Source organism: Castanea sativa, chromosome 12 (genome assembly GCF_040712315.1).
Source record: "Castanea sativa cultivar Marrone di Chiusa Pesio chromosome 12, ASM4071231v1".
NCBI lineage: Eukaryota > Viridiplantae > Streptophyta > Magnoliopsida > Fagales > Fagaceae > Castanea > Castanea sativa.
In genome coordinates, this window is record NC_134024.1 from 16,051,524 (window position 1) to 16,071,577 (window position 20,054).

The following is a 20,054-nucleotide window of genomic DNA, read 5'->3' on the forward strand; positions in this document are numbered from 1 at the left end:
TAAAATCTTTTTTGGGAGTAAGAAAGAGGGAGATACCTGGTCATTAATGACATAATGTCTTAGCAATCTTTAGTTCTCAATTACGAGTCTAAATCTTCTGTTTCACTTTTCCTGCTCCACTCTATACTCCACCAATAAAAACTTGTCACGTATTCACCTAATTAATTAAATACTACTATTAATTAATAACGGTAACATTAATAAGTCAATAATGATAGTATTTAATTACTTAGGTGAACACGTGACAAGTTTTTATTGGTGGAGTATAGAGTGGAGCAGGAAAAGTGGGACAGAAGATTTGGACTCCTCAATTACGCAATTGAAAAGACAAGGAGTCGGCTGAAAATTATCTTCAGGTGTCACTGATAAAGTTTCCAGTGTGAAGTACAGTCTGTTGCATCAATACATTGTATATTTAATGAAAGCTTTTGCAATGATCGAAGACTTGTGCAATATTTCAAAAAAGGTTCTCATGGGTAAAATAGCGGAATAATACTTTTCGGGAGGTAAACAAAATTATTTCCTTCCAGATATAAGTATATTAAAGACAACAAGCAATATAAGAAAACCAAGGAGCTTATTCAAAGATTTAGATGATAGCCGTTCACATCTGCAGAGAGATATTACTCTGAGATTTTTTAAGAGAACAACGGAGGAAGGTAGCGCTTTTATAGCCGTTCCACTCACATCTAGCACTTCTAAACCTTCAAGATTCCCTAAGTTCTCAGGTAGTTCATCAAGTTTTGAGCAACCAGATAAGATGAGAGTTTTTGGAGATGTCATTGTACAAATAGCATCAGTAAGACTTGAAAGATTCTTGCAATTTCTTAGACTCAAAAAAGTAAGGCCAATTAAATGCTCCACTGATGATGCAACTCTTCTATAGTAGTCTCGTTCAAATATAATTCTGTCAATCGTGACATATTTCCCATAATTTCTGGAAACTTCTTCAATTTTGAACAACTGGATAGAGTGAGAGTTTAAAAAAAAAATCCAACTGCAACAAACACCTACACTTGAAAGATTCTTGCAGTCTTTTAGACTCAAAAAAGTGAGGTTGGTTAAATTCTGCACTGATACTGATAATTCTTTTATAGCAGTTTTGTCCAAATCAAGTTTCAATAAACATGACATATTTCCCACAATCTCTGGAAACTTCTTCAGTCTTGAACAACCAGAAAGATCAAAAACCTCAAGAGATTCCAAGCTGATCTTGGGTGGAAGGATTTCAAGACATTTGCAACCATTTAAATCCAATTGAATAAGTTGTCTCAGATTTCTGATAGATGCATGAATCTTATACAATCTTGTACAACGTCAAAGAATCAAATGCTTAAGAAATGGGGCTCCACTGAAATCTGGGGTCTCGATCAACTTTTGAGAATCACTCAGATCAATTAGCTTTAAATTGCCTAAACTCTGATATATATCAATAGAAAATTAGATAATATCAAACGCTAATGAAAAGGAAAAGAATACTACATTTGCATAAGTGAAAATCTTACCACAATTCCTTTCCATAGTTGAATGATGGCACTGCAATGCATTTTCAATTCAAAAAGTTTATTTGGTTGGAAATTGGCTGGCATAGAATTTAAAGGATATCCATGCCATTCTATAATGCGTAACTCATTAGAAAGATAATTGAGGTGGTTTGGGATAAGCTCATTTTGAATCTTAAGCAATCTCAAGTTTATCATCTTCGATAAGGATTCCACATTCAGTTGTACCTTTATAGGAACAGGTGCTTTTAGAACTATGCCTTCAATTCTCTCTATTCCCTAGTAATCAAGAATAGTGAAATTAGAATAATTATAAAACTCTTAAAAGAATTTGAAAGAATACATACATACATACATATATACATACATACATAGTTCAAGTCTAGACTAGTCAACTTACAGTATTACTCGTCAATACTTCTAAGACATCCTCATCACGCCACAACCTAGTATGTTGACCGGGTTTAGGGCATTCATGACGAAAAATTTCTTGACCCATAAATTGTAGCAAATCATGCAACCTAATAGTACCCCATGCATCAATGGTTATGAGATGTTTGTCCATAAGAACATCAATATTATAGTTTGGATAGTAACCAAAATTTTGTAGTATTTCTCTTATGCAATTGATGTTCTTTCCTTCAAAAAAACACGCAATATCCAAAAACAAATTTTTTTGTGTAACCATCAACTCATCAAAACTCTTTAGAAGTACATCTATCATGCCTAAAATAGGGAGTCTTTTAAATTTATTTACAGCACTTTTCCATTCACATGTGCTTCTAGAAATGATAAAAGAGCTTGCAAGTGTAATAGCTAAAGGAATGCCTTTAGCATAATTCACAAATTCCTTAGACAACTCCACATAATCTTCTTTAGGATAGGGTTCCTTGAAAACTCTCCAACTAAAAAGTTCAAAAGCTTCTTCATCATTCAACCCCTTACTTGTATATACAGCATCCACTCCACATCTTCTCAACAAATGGCTATCTCTACTTGTTAAAATAATTCTACTTCCAAAATCAAACCAATCATGTTTCCCTGCTAGTGCTTCTAGTTGTTCTTCTCTATCCACATCATCAAGAACAATAAGAACCCTTTTATCCCGTAGTCTATTCCCTATAACATCGATTCCCTCACAAACGTTTGATATCCTTATTTCGCATTGCCCGAGGATCTCAGAAAGAAGCTATTTCTGTAATGAAATTAAATCTTGATTTTTAGTTTCTTCACTAACGTTAGCAATAAAGCTACTAGTTTCAAAGTTACTAGAAATTCTTCTATAAATTTATTGTGCAAGAGTTGTTTTACCTATTCCACCCATCCCGCAAATCCCAACAAAGTGAACACCACCCGACCCTTCGCAAAAATAATAATCCAACATTTCCTCCACTCTGGAGTCAATTCCAACAAGGTCTTTAGAAATAGTCTTTGAGAATCTACAATTCAATTCACTAGATATCCTTCGAATGATTTCTTGGATAGCTTTTGATTCAGGCTTGCAAAGATAGCAGAACAATAATATTGACAAGGTAGAGCTAGCAACATTAATTTAGAGACAAAACATTCAGCATAAGTACGACCTTAGCTTCGTTCACTATCAAAAGGAAAATCAAAGTGTATAATTATATATATGGCACAAACTATGCAAAAGTTGTTCAACCAAAGTCCAATTTGTGCTTGTAAACAATAAATAAATTTAGGATTGAAAAAATCTCATATATCACGTCATTTGAAAAGAAAATTAATTCTTACCTATTCCGTAAATCCCATCCAGAAATACTACCAACTTCTTTCAAAGCAGCTTTCCACATGGACACATCTTTTTTTTTGATATCTTTGAAGGGCTCTTCATGTTTCTTAAAGGTTTTCGCATAAATCCCTTTCTGATTCCACACATCACTTGGATCCACATAGTTGAAAACTGGCAGGACTACTAGCCCTGTCCTTTTCATGCAAGCAACAATCTTTGCTAGTTCAGTCAAGCACCAAGTCGAAGAAGCATAGTCTCTTGAGAAAATTACAATAGCAATTCTCGATTCTTCTATTGCTTTGAGCAGCTCTGGACGAATACGTTTTCCCCACTCAAATGTTTCATCGTCCTTTAAAGTGGAAATGCCTTTTTGTTCCAAAGTAGCATATAGATGGTCTGTAAAATTTGTGCGGGCGTCCTCCCCTCTAAAATTGACGAAGACATCATATTTCCATTTGCGGGTAGAAGAAGAAGAAGAAGGAATTGAAGCCATGAAGGAATTGGATGTGCTTTGAACTGTGAGCAAGTGATTTAGGAAATTGAGGTGTGACTGAGAAAAGCTAAAAAAGCCTCTTGAAATAACGCTGGATATGCAGTGGAGTCTGAGGCTTCGTTTGGGAGTTCATAAGGGAATGGAATGGAATGATCATAAGGGAATGGAAAGGAATGGAATGAAATGAAATGGAGTGGATTTAAGTAAGGGAAAGGAATGGAAAAAAATGGAATAGAATGAAATTAAGTAACCTTGATTGGATGTTTTAAAATAAATGAATGAAATGAATGCAAATGAATGGAATGTGAGTAATCTTGTTTGGGAGTAACATGGAGGGAATGGAATGGAATGAAATCATTTTATAACAATATTATTATTAGACCCTTATTTTAAAATAAAAAGTTGAATATATAGGGGTATTTTGGGAGTTTTAGTAAAAAATTCATTAAATCTAATTTCATTCCCTCCCATTCCTCCCAATTTTGAGAGGAATGAAAATTTAAGATTTTAAGGGAATAGAGAGGAATGAGTATTCCCTCCTACCCATTCTATTCCCTTCCACTTAAACTCCCAAATAAGGGAATGGACTTTCCATTCTTTTCATTAAAATTCCCAAACAAGAAAATGGAAGAATATTTTAAAATTATTCTTTTCATTCCATTCCATTCCATTCTCTCCTCTCAAATAAGGCCTGAGTGTGAGACCAGCTGTCATGGGTCAAAGAATTCATATAGAAAGACCGGCAAAAGTTTACCTTCCAAAAGCAATTACATAATTTACATTTTATCTATTTCTTTTGCTGGGAATAAATTATTTGAAATGCTAAACAAGTGCTATTTATTTTTCTAGGTAATTGGGATATATATTAATGGGTAATTTATACCAATTTATTATTATACATTTATTTATAGTTATCAAATTTTGGGAGTAACCTTCCAAGAAGTTTCCCGCTACCAACTTTTTCCCATTTCCCCGTGAAGTGGTGAAGAGTGAAAGCACTTGTATTACTTCAATGATTCGATTTTTTTTCCTTCACAAGTCTGTCCGTAACTGTTGATCAAATAAAGGATAACTGGATAAGCACACAAGAAAGAAAAAAAAACCGAAGAATTGATCTGATCAATGCAAAACAAAAAAGAAACATAATGAACATAGAAAAAGACAAAAGAAGCACCAAAAAAAAAAGTTCAAAAAATTGGGACGTTAGAAGGGGCAATTTTGTCCAAAACATGGTCAGCCATTTTCAATTCAGTTTTCTCTCTGGATTAGGGAGATTGAGGGGCAGTTTGATAATGTTATTCTAGTAATGTTGTTTATATTTTTTGGAAATATATGTAGGTGAAAAAATATAATGTTGTTTAAATACTGAAAACTGTTACTCAAAACACCTTACCAAACAACCCCTGAATTTTGGTCAGCCAAAGAGAAAATTATTGGGTCTCACCATTTTCTCTATCTCTCTCATCTTCCAACCAAACGCACTCATTACTCATTTTCTTTCCAATTTTATCTCATTTCTTTCCTATCCTTCTTATTTAACTTCCTACCAAACACACCCTTACGCTTTATTTGGTTATAAACAAAGGAAGAGAAGAGAAAAGAAATAAATAGTAGAAAGGAAATTAAAAAAAAAAAATTAAATCTCTCATGTATATCTAGAAATAAGGAGAGAAGGGGAAAAGAAAAGAAAAAAAAATGAATTTTTATTTCCTTTGTTTGGTTTGCAATAAGAAAAGAAATGAAAAGAAATATATATATATATATATATATATATATATATATTTTACTTTTTTGCCCATATAAATGTGAAAGATGCATAAAATTTATGGACAAATATGTAACATCATAAAATTTTAATGGGGCATTTTTATATTTAAACATCACTTAAATGATATTTATTTTATTTTTTATATTATAATTTTTTATTTCAAATCTATTATTAATTTTTACTAATTAATAAGACTAATTTATCCAAAGTGAGCTAGTGATACTTACTATGTAGGTTTTACAAACTAACGAGATATCAATAAATAAAAGTTATTCAAAACATTCATTTATTATATTGTTTGATCAATTTGTAAGTTTTGTCATAAAATTTGTGTTAGTTTTAGCATTTTTCATTCACTTAATGGTGAATTGGTGATTATGTTGTATTTCTATTAATTCATATTTTTTTTTTGTGTGAAGAAAATGCTAAAGTATTATAAATTTTACTATAAAAAACTTACAAACTAATGTGATATTTCAAGAAAAGAATAAATGAATATTGAATTACTTATTGTGATCAGGCATATCAATTTATAAGACCTATATGATAAAAAAAAATGTGCAAGTTACCCACTCTTTTTTCAATTAGAAAAAAAAAAACTTACAGTCCCCATTTTAATTTAAGGGCCTTTCTATGTTAGTGGCCTTAAGCCATGGCCTAAAATGGCCTAGGCCTAGGCCGCCCTGTTTTCTTCTTTTTTTATTTTATTTTGTTTTATTTTTTTTATACAAGATATAATTTTTACTCTAACCTAATCGAAGTGTATATGTGTGTAAAGCTCCCTCTTGGAGACTTGAACTCCGGCTTTTGCCCTCCCACACCCTACAAGCACTTATACTTGTGGAGTGACCAATGCACCAAGGGTGTGCAGTGGTGGCCAGCCCTGTTTTCTATTTGTGTTTGCTTTGCAAGTTGCAACCTACTTAAGAGTGTCTATTACCAGTTGTCATGCTAAGTTCTCTCTTGAAGACATCTAGATTGACTTTCAAATTAATACAGAAACTAGGTGTGCAAAAGCTAAGTTGCCTATTACTTTCTTCAAGCTGGCCTATGTTGAACTTGGATCAAGCATGAGTTTAATTTTGAACACGAGGCTCTTATTTTCCCACTTTTTGCCCCCCGCACCCTATAAGCACTTTTACTTGTGAAGTGACCAACGCACCAAGGGTATGTGGTGGTGACTGGCCCTGTTTTCTATTTGTGTTTGCTTTTCAAGTTGCAACCTACTTAAGAGTGTCTATTACCGGTTGTCATGCTAAGTTCTCTCTTGAAGACATCTAGATTGGCTTTCAAATTAATATAGAAACTAGGTGTGCAAAAGCTGAGTTGCCTATTACTTTCTTCAAGCTGGCCTATGTTGAACTTGGATCAAGCATGAGTTTGATTTTGAACACGAGGCTCTTATTTTCCCACCTTTTGAGCTTAAATTACCATATGAAGGTTCTGTTAATTTATGGCATGTTTGGAAGTTTAGGGAGGGAGGAGAGTAGAGGGGAGGAGAGTAGTGGGAAGAAGAGTAGAGGGGAATGATTATTCTCCACTTTGTTTGGATGTTTTTAAAATTAGTTAGGGGGGAAGAGAGTAATTAACTCTTCCTCTTGTTTGGATGTTTTAAAAATTAGGATAAAAATGAGAGAAAATGATTTAAATAGACAAATTTACTCCTATTTGAAAATGGACTTACAACATTGGTTTATAATTAATTTATTAGATTAAATAATTATTTAATCAACATTCTCATTCCATCAAATAACACTAATAAAAGTATAAAACTACTATTAACTATTATAAAATAATTTTTATTACCTCAAAAATAAAAATAAATTCTATGCCCAACTCTTCCAGTAACAAAGAAATGCACACGCACAAACTCTGATCAAATCAAATCTCACTCTATTTTCCATTTCCTTCTTCAACATATTATCGGAGTCTTTATCATCACCTTCGTCGTCGGAATCGGAATCGAAATCGGAGGCGTGTTGCTTCGGGGTGCAAAGGGAGAAGAAGTAATACGAGCGGTCAAGCTTGACGGTGGCTTTGTCTTTCGCTAGAGGCCATTGGATCTCATCAGTGACACAGGCGAGGATGGCGACGACGTCATCGCCCTAGCGGAGACGGACGACAGTGAGCTCGCCGCAAGCGAGCTCGATGCTGTAGTGCTTGTCGATGAGGTTGAGAATGGTGTCGGGGATCTTGATGAGGACCTCTTCGATGGCCTTTCGCGGCTCGATCTGGCCTCACCAGTCTCTCCCCTGAGAACTCGTGGCTCAGTGGCCAATGGTGCACTCACTTCAAGCTCTAGCTCTAGCTCCTCTGGCTTAACTTTGGCCAAGAATAGCAACAACACCCAGTTGGCAAGCATATCCGAAACCAAATCAAACAACCACTCTGGAGAGCTCTCGGGCTTGTCCGAAACCAGCCCAATTGCCCAAGACCCTCACCAATCCAGTAATTCTAAACCGGGTCATATTACTTTGTTTGGTTGCCCAGAAAGTTGGAGTAATAAAATTCAAAAATTTCAAGTTATTAGTTGATTTTTTATTATTTATTTTTTTCATTTTCGTGGTCTTTCAAGGGTTTTTAGCGAAAATGACATGATTGTTTAGCTTCAGTGTCAGTGAAATAGTGAGATTCAATTTTTTTTTTTTCATTCACCTTAAATTTTCTCAGGAAACAAATAGAGATTATTTATATAATTGGTTTGTAATTTTGTTAATTTAGAAAGGGTAAATTAGAGAATTTATTTGGTCAATAATTTATCTCCTCTACTTTCTCCCAAATCTCTCCAATTTGAGGAATTAAAATGAGGGGTTAGAAGTAGTAGAAACCCCTCCAAACCCCTTTCCCTTTTTCATTTAAAAACTTTCAAACAAAGTAATTGAATTACTCTCCCTTCCTTTACTCTACTCCCTCTTTTTTTTAACTTCCAAACGGCCATTAAGTTTTGGCTAAGCTTGTTCACAAGCTTGATCTCTAGCCCGATCAGACACCTATTTCTTGAACTATAAATTTACTAGTAATAATAGCAATTATGACATCCTTCTTGTCTGTATTGTGTCTATGTAGTAGGTTTCTTAAGGACTTGTTTTAGTAGTTTCCCCTACAAAGCATTGTGTTCACTTCAGCTGTTAGCAAATCCTGATCAAATTGAGCCTGGCATTACTCAGGCTTGCTTGTTAGAAAATAAACTCAAAACTCAAACTTAGGCTTCATCGGTTGGTGTATAAGCCTCGAGGAGCTTGTACTTGTCAAATAAAGAAGCCTTGAGGAGCTTAATAGTCAAACTCAGCCAATCTATTGAGGAACCAATTGTGCTAAATTAGAATGTTTTATCTGGTAATTTCCACTGAACTTATCTTTATTAGATCAAAATCTGCCTCAACACCAGCTGCATCTGGATCCAGAAAGCATCAACTCCAGGTCTGTTGGGGTGTCTGCCAATTTTTCCACTCCAGAGCCAATGCTAGCCAGGTCTATGCCTCCAAGCAATTCCAATTCCAAGAGATCTGGTTCAAGGAGTGAGGTGGGTTAAATATCTATCACCATGACTGTAGTTTTGTTGGGTTTCTTGTGCTTTAATGGAATTTGAATTTAGCAAAGTCAAGATATTTTTGGAGCTTTGGAGTACCTCAATGAATTGAAACTAATTTGTCACTTTCTTCATACCTAATCGGTTTATTCTGGTTTTCCTTGACACAATCAGTGTAATCAATTGTCTTATTCTAACATTGTAACTGCATCTATTTGGATGCATGTTTTCATGTTCTTAATAATAACATGCCATTATATTGTTAAGACAATAATGATGATGGTGCTGTGAACTTTTTAGTTGTGGTGTGTGTGGGAACTTTTTAGTTGTTGAATTTATTCTCAAGACTTGTGAGAGGTTAATTGTTTATTCTTTTGAATTTCCAAATTAGCGATAAAGTGATGATAACACCTATTTACCTGTGTGTAAACAGGGAGCAAATTCAACCACTTCTGCACTGTCAAAGTTGACAACCAACTGAACTTTCTAGAGGAACGGCGTAGCCAGATAACAAATGAACTCCAACATATAGATAAAAGCCAAGGGTCTGGTAGAGGATTGGAACCTCGTCATTCTTGACTATTAAATCTGGACAAGGCCAAAGCCTCTGAAGTTCAATATGTTCAAAGCCCAGATATAGGTGGAGAATTGGACTATTGTGCATTACCCCTGAACTTCTACAAAGGGGTGGGAGCGAAGGACAATCACCTGAAAACCAAGAAAGGCATAGAAAATCAGATAGCCAATCACCCCGAAAGGCTGATAGAGGAAATAGATTAGAAGGCCAACATCCCCATAAGCCGGATAGGGGAAGACCAGAAGGCCAAGGCTTAGAGCGCTATTCTTTTCTTTATCCGAGGACAAATTCTAGATGATACCAAGTCTTATGTGATCTTAGATGATACCAGGTCTTATATGATCACTTGATGTAATTGTTTTGTGCATATGATGTTGCTTATATGGTCCACAACATGGTTTATAAAGCTTCAAAAGATGATGAAACTTGTTGGATAGAATTGGCACAAGGTTGGTTGAGTTTGATATGCCTGTATCAAGCTCAAGCCCATACTCATCCATAGCCTCATGCTATACATATCTACCATCTCCTTGATGTAAGCTTAAGGGTTTGTAATCTTGATTACTGATTTTTGCTGGTTCAAAGACAAAGCAGGGTTTTATATAAATCGCATCCATTGTCAAATACATCATCTATTGGAGTTGCTTGGCCTAAGGTGCTTTTAAGCCGAATGAAGAAAATCCTAGTGTCAAGTCTCCATTTTGAAGGGGTTATTTTGGTGGGGGGAGGTGTTCTGAAATCTGAATCTCAATTTAGCTAACAAGGAATTATGAAGATTGAATGTATGACTTGATTTATCACTCTTTCTTTCCCACAAAGAAGTTAAGCTAGAATCAAATGGTTTTTAAAAACTAATTATGTATACAACTGAGGCATGTGATTGTGAATCTAAAACTTGTTTTTAATTTGCTTCTTGTATTAAAGCCAAGAACAAGTGAGCACAACGCCCATGTGCACATATATATGGGCACTTTGGTCCGCTCAAATTGAGAAATCTCCTAGTTTTTGACTTTTTCTCAATTTTAGGAAGAAAACTTGAAAAAACACTTAATCCTTACTACTTATTTTTCCCTCTCTCCCCCAACCAAACAACCACTTAAAATGTTATTTCTCCACTTTTCTCTCCTAAATTTTCTATCCTTCCTAAAATATCTCCAAACAAACACACCCTAAAACTTAAAAAAAAAAAAAAAAAAAAAAAAGGCACTAGAGACTCCTTAAAATCTCTCCAAATAAAATATTTCTAAAAATATTGAAAGAATCATAAAATAATAAATGTTATTGGCATCTTTTTATATTTTTCATGAAAATTGTGTCAACACTTTCCTATTATGGATTATTTCCAAAACCTTAAGAGTATCCATTAACATAATCCTTATTCCTTATTTTATGGGATATGTTAACCATAAAATAATGTAAATTATTTTACTAAGTGAACCACCTCAACGGTAACCGGTAGTCATGCACCTAGTATATGTATGACAACTAGGTTTCAACAATGAGTAACTATTTCAAACAATAAAGAATAAATTTTAGCGCTCTAAGCCTTGGGAGTAACTATTACTTTGTTTAAAAAAAATAAATTCAAGTTTTGAATGAAAATTATGTTTTTTTTTTCCTTCTGTAAATTAGAGAGTATATATTTCATTAGAAATAATATTTCCACTAATTTAATTAAACAATGCGTGTTTAAAATAAAAAATAATTTAACTTGAATAGATACCTAATGAATTTAAACTATTTAAAAAAAAAAAGACAATTATTCTTTAGAATTAATTGTGGTTATTGTGAATTGGCACCAGTGGCGAAGCTGAAAATTTTTCTCAAAAAATGCTAAACTAATATTGACTTTTTATACTTTAATATCCTTAATTCGGCTTTAAATGCTCCTAAAATTAATGATTTAAATATGAAAAAAAAGTCAGTATTAAAAGAAAAAAAATAAGACAATAATATATTAAGAGCCCGTTTGTTTAGGCGTATTGAGAGAGCTAAACGTCCGTTTATCAAACCGCAGAAATCAAGATATGTTTGGCTGGGCAAAATTTGTGGGATTGCGTTTTTCAATCGGCAGATTTTCACGTTTCAGGAAAGGTAATTTCCCGTTGCGATTTCGAAATCGCGCGATTTGCAAATCGTGATACCGCTATTTTTTTTGGGCTGAAAACCAGAAATACCCTCTGTTTCCATGCTTATCCTCAGTCCGCTCCCTTCACCATATATATATACTCAGTCCTCTGCCTCTAAACTCATCAATTTCATAAGGATTGGCTCTTCGTTGTTTTTGCTCTGCTTTGTTCATCATCGTTCTTCATCGCAATTCCAGGTAACTATTCTCCCTTACCCATATTTGAATTTCTGATATAGATTTGGGCTTTTGACATGTTGGTTTACACTACTTGAACTCAAAATATTAGAATTTAGAGATTTTTTGTTGTTGCTGTTGCTAGTAAGTGCTCTCTCTGTCTCACAGATCCTCCATGGTTTTGTTGCTGTATAATGTGTAATAATGTCTCTGTTAAGTAACTTTGATGCCATGGAATTTCTGCCATAAGTTTTCATCCTTTTTGAAACGCATGGGATAATGGCCTTGTATTTTGTTTGTCCTTCCTTCATTATGTGGCTGTAGTGATATGTCTCTCTTAAAGAACATCTATTTTGTGAAATAATGTTTGGTTGGATTGAAGCTTTTGCAGCAATAACCTAGGAATTCTTGTTTGATTCTTTGGTTGAAACTATGTGATTCTTTGTGGTTGTAGAACTTACCTAGGAATTCCTGTTTGATTCTTTGTGATTTTCTCATGGGTTTGGTTGTAGAACTTGCTGTATTTGGCTGAACATTAATATTAACAAACTCATGTTTTTTTTAGATGGGTAAGTCATCCCAAAATAGCTCAAATGTTAGAGCTCAATGGCCATCAAGAGTAACAACTATCTTTTGCGAAGCTTGTGTGGATGAGGTATTTAAGGGTAATCGACCTAATACCCACTTTAGTAAAAAGGGTTGGACAAATATTATAGCAACTTTTGAAAAGAAAACTAGAAAGGAATATCCTAGGGCGAAGTATAAGCATAAATGGGATAGTTTGAAGAAAGATTGGGTACTTTGGAATAAGTTGAAGGGAAGTGAAACTGGATTGGGATGGGATGCAGCCAAAGGAACAATAGCTGCAACTGATGAGTGGTGGGAGAGGAAACTAATGGTATGTTTTGTATAACCCATTGTACATATTTTGTATTAGTAGATAAACCATGCTATTTGAGTTATTAATGAGAATATTCAAAATTGTAGGAGGTTCCTGAAGCTGCAAAATTTCGAGAGAAAGGTTTGGAGAATATTGACTTATTAGATATCATGTTTAAGGACATTGCAGCCACAGGAAATTTAGCATGGGCGCCCACTTCAGGTGTGTTACCTGATGATCTTGAGACGCCTAAGGAGGGGTTAGGTGATACTTCTGCTGACTCATCTTCTCCAAATGATGATGATGACGTTCATGAAGATGAGACTCCTAATCTCACACAACCACCTAACCCAACACAAAAGAAAGGAAAGAAGCGAGTTTTACCATCATCCACACAGAGCAAAGGGAAGAAAGGAGGAACTGCATTACAGTTGACACAACAGCTTAGTCGTATTTGTGATGTTGTGGAGTTAAGGAACTCAGCTTTTTTAGTGGAGCCAAGTAGTACTATTCGTAATGTCATGGAACGCGTGTGCACCTTAGATGGCATTGAGAAGGGTTCCGAACTCTACCTCATGGCAGCACGTATTTTTCAGAAACGAGAGAAGAGAGAGATGTTTGTCGTGATGGAAGAACCATATTTACAACTTAAGTTTCTGCAAGAGGAGGCAAGATTGTCAGGAGGGCACTACTTTGGCACTTAGGGTGTTTTATGTTTTATCCTATGAATAATGTTTTATGGGAGAGAGATGTTTAATGTTTTATTGTTTTATCATTTGAATAATGTGGCTGTTAGGGTGTTTAACTTGTTGGGCTGTTAGGGTGTTTGAATTACAAAGATAGAAGCTTGGCTGTATCTTTGAACAGAAAGGTATTAATAAATCAAGAGTTGGGACCTCTTTTCATTGTTCTCACAATTTTCTACCAATAAATCAACTTTTTTTTTTCACCAATGTTGAGTTTGTTAGGTTTTGTGATAAAAAACTTAAATCAGTGCTGTGTTAGGATCATATTGTGTACTGATTGAGTAGTGTAGTGGCAACATATTGTATCAGAGTGTTAGATCTTTGTGGACTGACTGAGTAGTGCAGTGGCTGCTGTAGTAGAAGAGCTTGCTGCATTACTGCTGCAAGGAAGCATGTTACTGCTGCAAGTAATCATGCCTGAGCTCTGATAAAGTTACAACACCATTCCTAGATATGAGTGTGCTGGTTGGAGCACAAGATGCACCTTCCATTTCAATTCCTGAGGTAGATGTAATCATGCTTGAGCTCTCTCAAATACCTGAAATGATGCCTAGAAGTATTGTTTTCTTTAGTTTTAGTGTGCAAGCTAAAGTCAACAGTTAATTGACAAGCTGAGAAATAATACACACCAAACATGTACTAATCCAAACTTGGACAAGGAGCTTTTTAGAAATCAAAACTTGATGACAAATAATAAGCCTTTCTCATTAGTAATAGTACTACTCTAGTTTATTTTTTGCATGCAGCTTTGATAAAGAATGAGAATTACAAAAACCCAACACTAGTTGGTTGATTCTAGTACTAGAACAATGTAGCAATAAGGAAGAATGCAAAAAAAAAAAAAAAAAGAGTCATGTTTTGGCTGTTGATTAGCTAAAAAAAAAAGCTCCACCATTGGCTGACAATAGCTTGATTAACTGATATGGTTTTGGAGAGAGAGAGAGAGAGAGATCAAAAAGTCTTTCTCATCAGCAATCGTACTTTCTAGTTTGGTTTGCATGCAACTTTGACAGAGAATGAGAATTACAAAAAACCAACACTAGTTGATGATTCTAGTACTGGAACAATGTAGCAATAAGAAAGAATGCTACAAAAAAAGTCATGTTTTGGATGTTAATAGCTCAAAAGGCTCAACCATTGGGCTGACAATAGCTTGATTATCTTGTGTTTGGATCTTGCACTAATTGATATGGTTTTAGAGAGAGACCAAGGAGTTAGAAAGATAAACAAGAAAAATGTAAGAGACCTGTTATTGCTTGATTCCTTTGTTACTTAAGGATTGTAATGGAAATTTTAGTACATGAAATTGAGGCCTGGTTTTAGACTATTAGTTGACCTGTTGTTTAATGCAGCAGAAAGTATGGGCAATTGGATCAGTGTTTGTTATGACTTATCTACTTTCCCTATTTTGTTCTGTCACTTAAACTGTAATTGGTTCCTTTTTGGAAGTTGGAACTCTAAAGCTGGAAATATTTATTCCCACATCATTGTTGAATTTATTTTCATGGAACAAAAGAGTCTGTGCAAATGTGTAAGTTTGTGTACTTTAAAATGAACTTGCTAGCAATTTGAATGGAAATTTTTTTTAAGTAAGAAGAAGCAAATTAATTTTCTGGAACAGTCCCTCTAGAATATTGGAATTTGGTTAACTTAGAAACCTTGTAGTTCTAAGCCAATAAGTTTCTTGTATGTACTAGTCAGTCCATCTTTTTGAATGTTATTTTGCCTATTTGACCTAAATTTGCAATTTCATGTTACTGTTGTTTTGCTTGTTGGGGTTTGCTGATACATCTGTAAGTTGTAACTTTGTGTCAATCAAAGTTTTCTGAATTATCCACACAAAAAAAATAATAATAATAATAAATTTCAATTGATTAGTAACAAGCTCCTAGCTTTTTGACAGCTCACTAACAACTCACTAGTTAGTCACATGCTTATGTGTTATTAGCAAATCTGCACACTGCTGCACTAACTCTTCTGCACTGCGGCATTGCTCCACTTATACTACACTACTCCAGGCTATAATTATGACTTTAGTACTGCTTTATTGCTCCAGCACCATATAGCAACCATAGCTTGGCATCACAACAACTTCACATTGGGACCCACATTCTTAATCATATATTTTTACATGTGCAAACAAATTTAATTATTAAAACTTATTAAAATTTAATGTGCTAGAATCATATTTAGATCTCTTTTTTTTTTTTTTTCTTTTTCCAAAGAGAGTAATCATTCTCCCTCATTAAAAATATATAATATATACATACATACATATATATATATATATATATATATATATATACACACACATAAAAATAAATTTTTTTATCCAAATAGTTTTTTGAGACCATTTGTAAAGGAAAATAATTTTACATTACTAATGCGAGACCCACATGTTAATCTGAGATTGAGTAGTTTTGTAAAACGGTTAGGGTGCTAGTTATTAACATAGATGAAGTTATGAAGTAGTTTTTTCACTTAATCTTAGATTGATACTACCTATGGTTTTCCATAGGTAGTATCGATCTAAGATACTTTTGTGGGCTTTTGTTGTGTGATAGATACTTATTTTGATTTATCTAGTTATTATTTTTTAAATGATTAATTATTTTTTAAATGATTAATCATTTTCTTTATTGTGATTTATCTAATTTATTGCTATAATATTTTAGGTGTTATTCCTATGGATTACAATGATTATATTGATAATAGTGATGAAGATCATTCTTCTAATGTGGAAACTGATGAATATGATGATGAGGAATTATACGATCTTGCTATGGCTGGATGTCATGTTGCATTGACATATTATATGAAATATATGGATAAACAACCTTGTAGAGATTCTGAACAAACTGGCTATATGTGGTTGATGGATTGTTTGACGGGTAATGAAACGAAATGTTACGAAATGTTTAGAATGAAGCCACATGTTTTCCTTCAATTGTGTAATGTTTTACAACATACATATGGACTTCAGCACACAAGACATATTAGGCTTGAAGAGTCAGTAGGTATATGTTTAATGATACTTGGACAAGGAGCTTGTTATAGGATGGTTCAAGAAAGATTCCAACATTCTGGTGAGACTATACACAGACATTTTCATAGAGTTTTAAAATGCCTTAACATAATGTCAATGGATATCCTCAAGCCTTCTGACCCTACATTTAGTATAATTCCAAGACATATACAGAAAAATCCATTGTACATGCCACACTTTTAGGTATTCATTTCATACATTCTTTTTAATTGTTTCTAATATTTGTTAGTATTATTTCCCAAGTATCTAAAATTTTATTCTATTTTAGGACTACATTGGTGCCATTGACGGTACACATATCCAAGTTGTTGTTGGAGACGACAAAAAAGCTTCATATTATAATAGAAAGGGCGTGACATCTTTTATTGTGATGGCAGCATGCGATTTTGATTTACTTTTCACATTTGTTATGGCTGGGTGGGAGGGTGCAGCACATGATACACGTATTTTCTTAGATGCTATCCGTCGACAATCTGTCAACTTTCCAAAACCACCACCAGGTATATAAAATTTTTATACATTAAATATGTATGAAAGATATTATTTATGTACATCTTACATTTTTTTTTTCTTTTACTAGGAAAATATTATTTAGTTGATGCTGGATACCCTTTAAGGAAAGGATATTTGCCACCTTATAAAGGACAGAGGTATCATCTTTCAGATTTTCGACGAGCTGGTCGAGAGAATCACATAGAAGAGAGGTTTAATTATGTTCACTCATCACTTAGAAGTGCAATTGAGCGAACTTTTGGAGTGTGGAAGAATAAATGGAAAATTTTGAAGCAAATGCCACCTTATGACATTAAGCATCAAAGAAACATTATAGTTGCTACTTGTGTTTTGCATAATTTTATTAGAAAACATGATAGGGAAGATGAGGGATTCAATTGGGATGAACATGACTTGGACAGACCAAGAAGCAATAGTAGTGAAGAAGGTAGTAGCAAACAGGCAAACATTGAAAATATACAAGATGAGGAGATGAAATTTGTTCGTGACAAAATAGCTCGATCCATTTGTGGGTTGTGAACAATATTTTTATTATTTCTGTTTTGGTGTTTGATTTTTCGGATAAGAACTTTTTTATTATTATAATGGATTGTCTAGTATTGATATTGTTGGCAATTAACATTTTAATATAATTATTTTCCTAATCATTTTAATATCTTTTTCTTGATGAATTATTTTTAATATTTTAAATTTGATAAACTTCTCTTCATGAATTTCAACAACAAAAACATTATTATTGTTGTTATTATTAATGTAATTGTTAAGCTTAATTACATATTTTCAATAATAAAAAAAACACTGATCATAGAAAAAATGACAATATAACCTTCAAAAAATAGTTAAGTCCTTTTTGGAAATTTACACTCAAAACAGCTATTTTTATAACAGCTTATCCAAACGCTGAATATGACTTTAAAAATAGAAAACGCATATTTTCACATTTTTACCAAACACTTATCTGTGGTTTTTAAAATGAAGTTTTCAAAACGCACGTTTTAAAAACGCTAGTTTTTAAAACGCGCCTTTTGAAACAGCTTATCCAAACAGACCCTAAACAATATTTATACTTTGAAAAAAAATGAGAGGGAGCCATTACCTAAAATTTATTAAAACAATTTTAGTGTACCCCCAACCCTTCCCTCTGCCTTTGATTGGAGGGGTAACGTCCACCATTGCCAAGGAATGAGCTTCATAGGAGAAATGCATAAGATAATTTTTCCTAGTTAACAATTGAGGCAGTCCAAATTCAAAAGAATAGAATTGCAAAAAGTACTAAATTTTTGTTAATTAAAGAACAGAGCATTACTTTTCTCAAAAAGAACAGAGCATTACTCAAATAACAAATATTAAAAGACAATCCAATTTGATAAATCTTAAAATCCTCTACTACAAAAATTGATATAAAAAATCATATGATTTATTCAAAGTAGTAGTAGACGACCTTTAATTCCCTGCATTCTTCGTCAACATCAATTTTTTTTAATCAAAACCATAAAGTTTTCAAAACTCCTTAAGCAACTTCCTAACTTGCTCAAGTGTCACAAACAGGACCACAGTAAAAGGCCCTTGCCTAGAAATTGTGGGTATAAACCCTTTATAAAGGGCCATGGGTCCCTCAGCTCTCACAGTCTTCAGAGCACAATCTAGGGCCCCACTGTACGGTGGGACCGACCCGGGCTCCACCTTCATGTTCATGACACGTGTCTTGATCACGTCGACTGGATTCGACGCAACGGAGGCCACAAATCCCGCCGCGAAACTCGCCGTCACGTGCGTCCCGAGACCGTCGTTCATGACGTGTTTTTCGATAATCATTTCCTTAAACTGGTCGTACGAGGCTAGCTGCGAGGCCGTCACGATCATGGCTCGGTTTACCGTTAGAGCCGAGCCGCGCCACAAGCTAGCCACGCCTTCTTGCTTAGCCATTTGGGAAATCGCGTCGCTCACGCCCTTGTAGTTTCGGCGCTGAGCCATTGGGAGCCGACCATCGGCTTGCATTCGAACCATAGCCACGTCGGCTGGGTTCCCCACAGCCGCGCCGATTGCGCCGGCTATCAAGCCGGCTCCGATTTTGTGGGGCAGCGAGAGGTAGCCCGTTTCCTTGTGGGCCCACTTGGTTTTGAGCACGTCGTAGAGGCCCATTCTGGTGGTGGAGTAGAGTGTTTGGCGGAGCACGGTGGCGGAGACGCCGGAGTACAAGGCGGCGAGGCCTTCGGTTTGGACGATTTTCATGCCCACGGAAATGGGTCCGGCGGAGGCGCGTGGAGGTGGCGGCGGTGGTAGTGATAGGGATGGCGCGTGTGGGACGTGGAGGTTGTTGAAAGCGAAAGCTGGACGGAGATTGTGGATTGGCTGTGGGGCAGGCGCGTGAACTTTCTCACCCTGGAGTTGCATGCGGACTTTGATTAGATCTAGTGGGTGAGTGGAACATCCTGCGACAATGGATGCAATGCCACCCTCGACAAATCCCTTGACACCCATAATTCTGCGTAAACTATCAGACGTCGTAAAAATGAGAACTTTGTCGTGTGTGCTAGTAACGTCTGATAGAAACGAAAGGAGAGTTTTGTGTACTGACTACAACGATATGAGAATCAAAGAGCGATTATTAAGACCAGTTGGAACTGGGGTTCATCTCACTGGAGACCAGGAGATGAGAGTGGATGCCGAAGGCGATGGTGGAGGAATGAGGAACACTGGGTCTTTGAGACATATGATGTAAGAGAGAAATGGGTTCTTGTTGTGTTTGGAGGCCAAGAGAGTTGGAGTATATATATATGGTTTTGTGGGAAAGAGAGAGAGAGAAAGGAATTGGATACGCGGCCACGGCGCAAGCTGGGTCTTAGCAGGAACTATATTTAGTATTTACGCGTTTGGTGGGGACCCAAGTGATGCCCTAGACTTTTATTACAACGAAACCAAAAGTTGTTGGTGTTGTTGTA

The 20,054-nt window shown here is 35.0% G+C and overlaps 2 protein-coding genes and 1 pseudogene across 2 annotated transcripts; 1 reads left to right on the forward strand and 2 right to left on the reverse strand.

Moving 5' to 3' along the window:
* Window positions 1-516: 516 nt before the first annotated feature.
* Window positions 517-3,748, reverse strand: LOC142619217 (TMV resistance protein N-like; annotated as a pseudogene).
* A 7,841-nt stretch (window positions 3,749-11,589) lies between these two features.
* Window positions 11,590-13,704, forward strand: LOC142619192 (L10-interacting MYB domain-containing protein-like). The gene is made up of 3 exons (XM_075792269.1): window positions 11,590-11,948; window positions 12,493-12,825; window positions 12,915-13,704. Exons 1-3 carry the CDS (start codon window positions 11,811-11,813, stop codon window positions 13,509-13,511), a joined length of 1,068 nt encoding a protein of 355 aa, XP_075648384.1. The 5' UTR covers window positions 11,590-11,810; the 3' UTR covers window positions 13,512-13,704.
* Window positions 13,705-18,418: 4,714 nt separating this feature from the next.
* On the reverse strand, window positions 18,419-19,935 carry LOC142619782 (mitochondrial uncoupling protein 4-like). The gene has a single exon (XM_075793066.1). It carries the CDS (start codon window positions 19,591-19,593, stop codon window positions 18,613-18,615), a length of 981 nt encoding a protein of 326 aa, XP_075649181.1. The 5' UTR covers window positions 19,594-19,935; the 3' UTR covers window positions 18,419-18,612.
* Between the last annotated feature and the right edge of the window lie 119 nt (window positions 19,936-20,054).

Excerpts from the sequence above, each read along its gene's own strand:
- LOC142619192 (XM_075792269.1), top strand. The coding sequence starts at position 11,811 with ATGCTTATCCTCAGTCCGCTCCCTTCACCATATATATATACTCAGTCC. Across the intron at positions 11,949-12,492 it reads GTTCTTCATCGCAATTCCAG|ATGGGTAAGTCATCCCAAAA; the intron begins GTAACTATTCTC and ends TGTTTTTTTTAG. Across the intron at positions 12,826-12,914 it reads GGTGGGAGAGGAAACTAATG|GAGGTTCCTGAAGCTGCAAA; the intron begins GTATGTTTTGTA and ends TCAAAATTGTAG.
- LOC142619782 (XM_075793066.1), bottom strand. The coding sequence starts at position 19,593 with ATGGGTGTCAAGGGATTTGTCGAGGGTGGCATTGCATCCATTGTCGCA.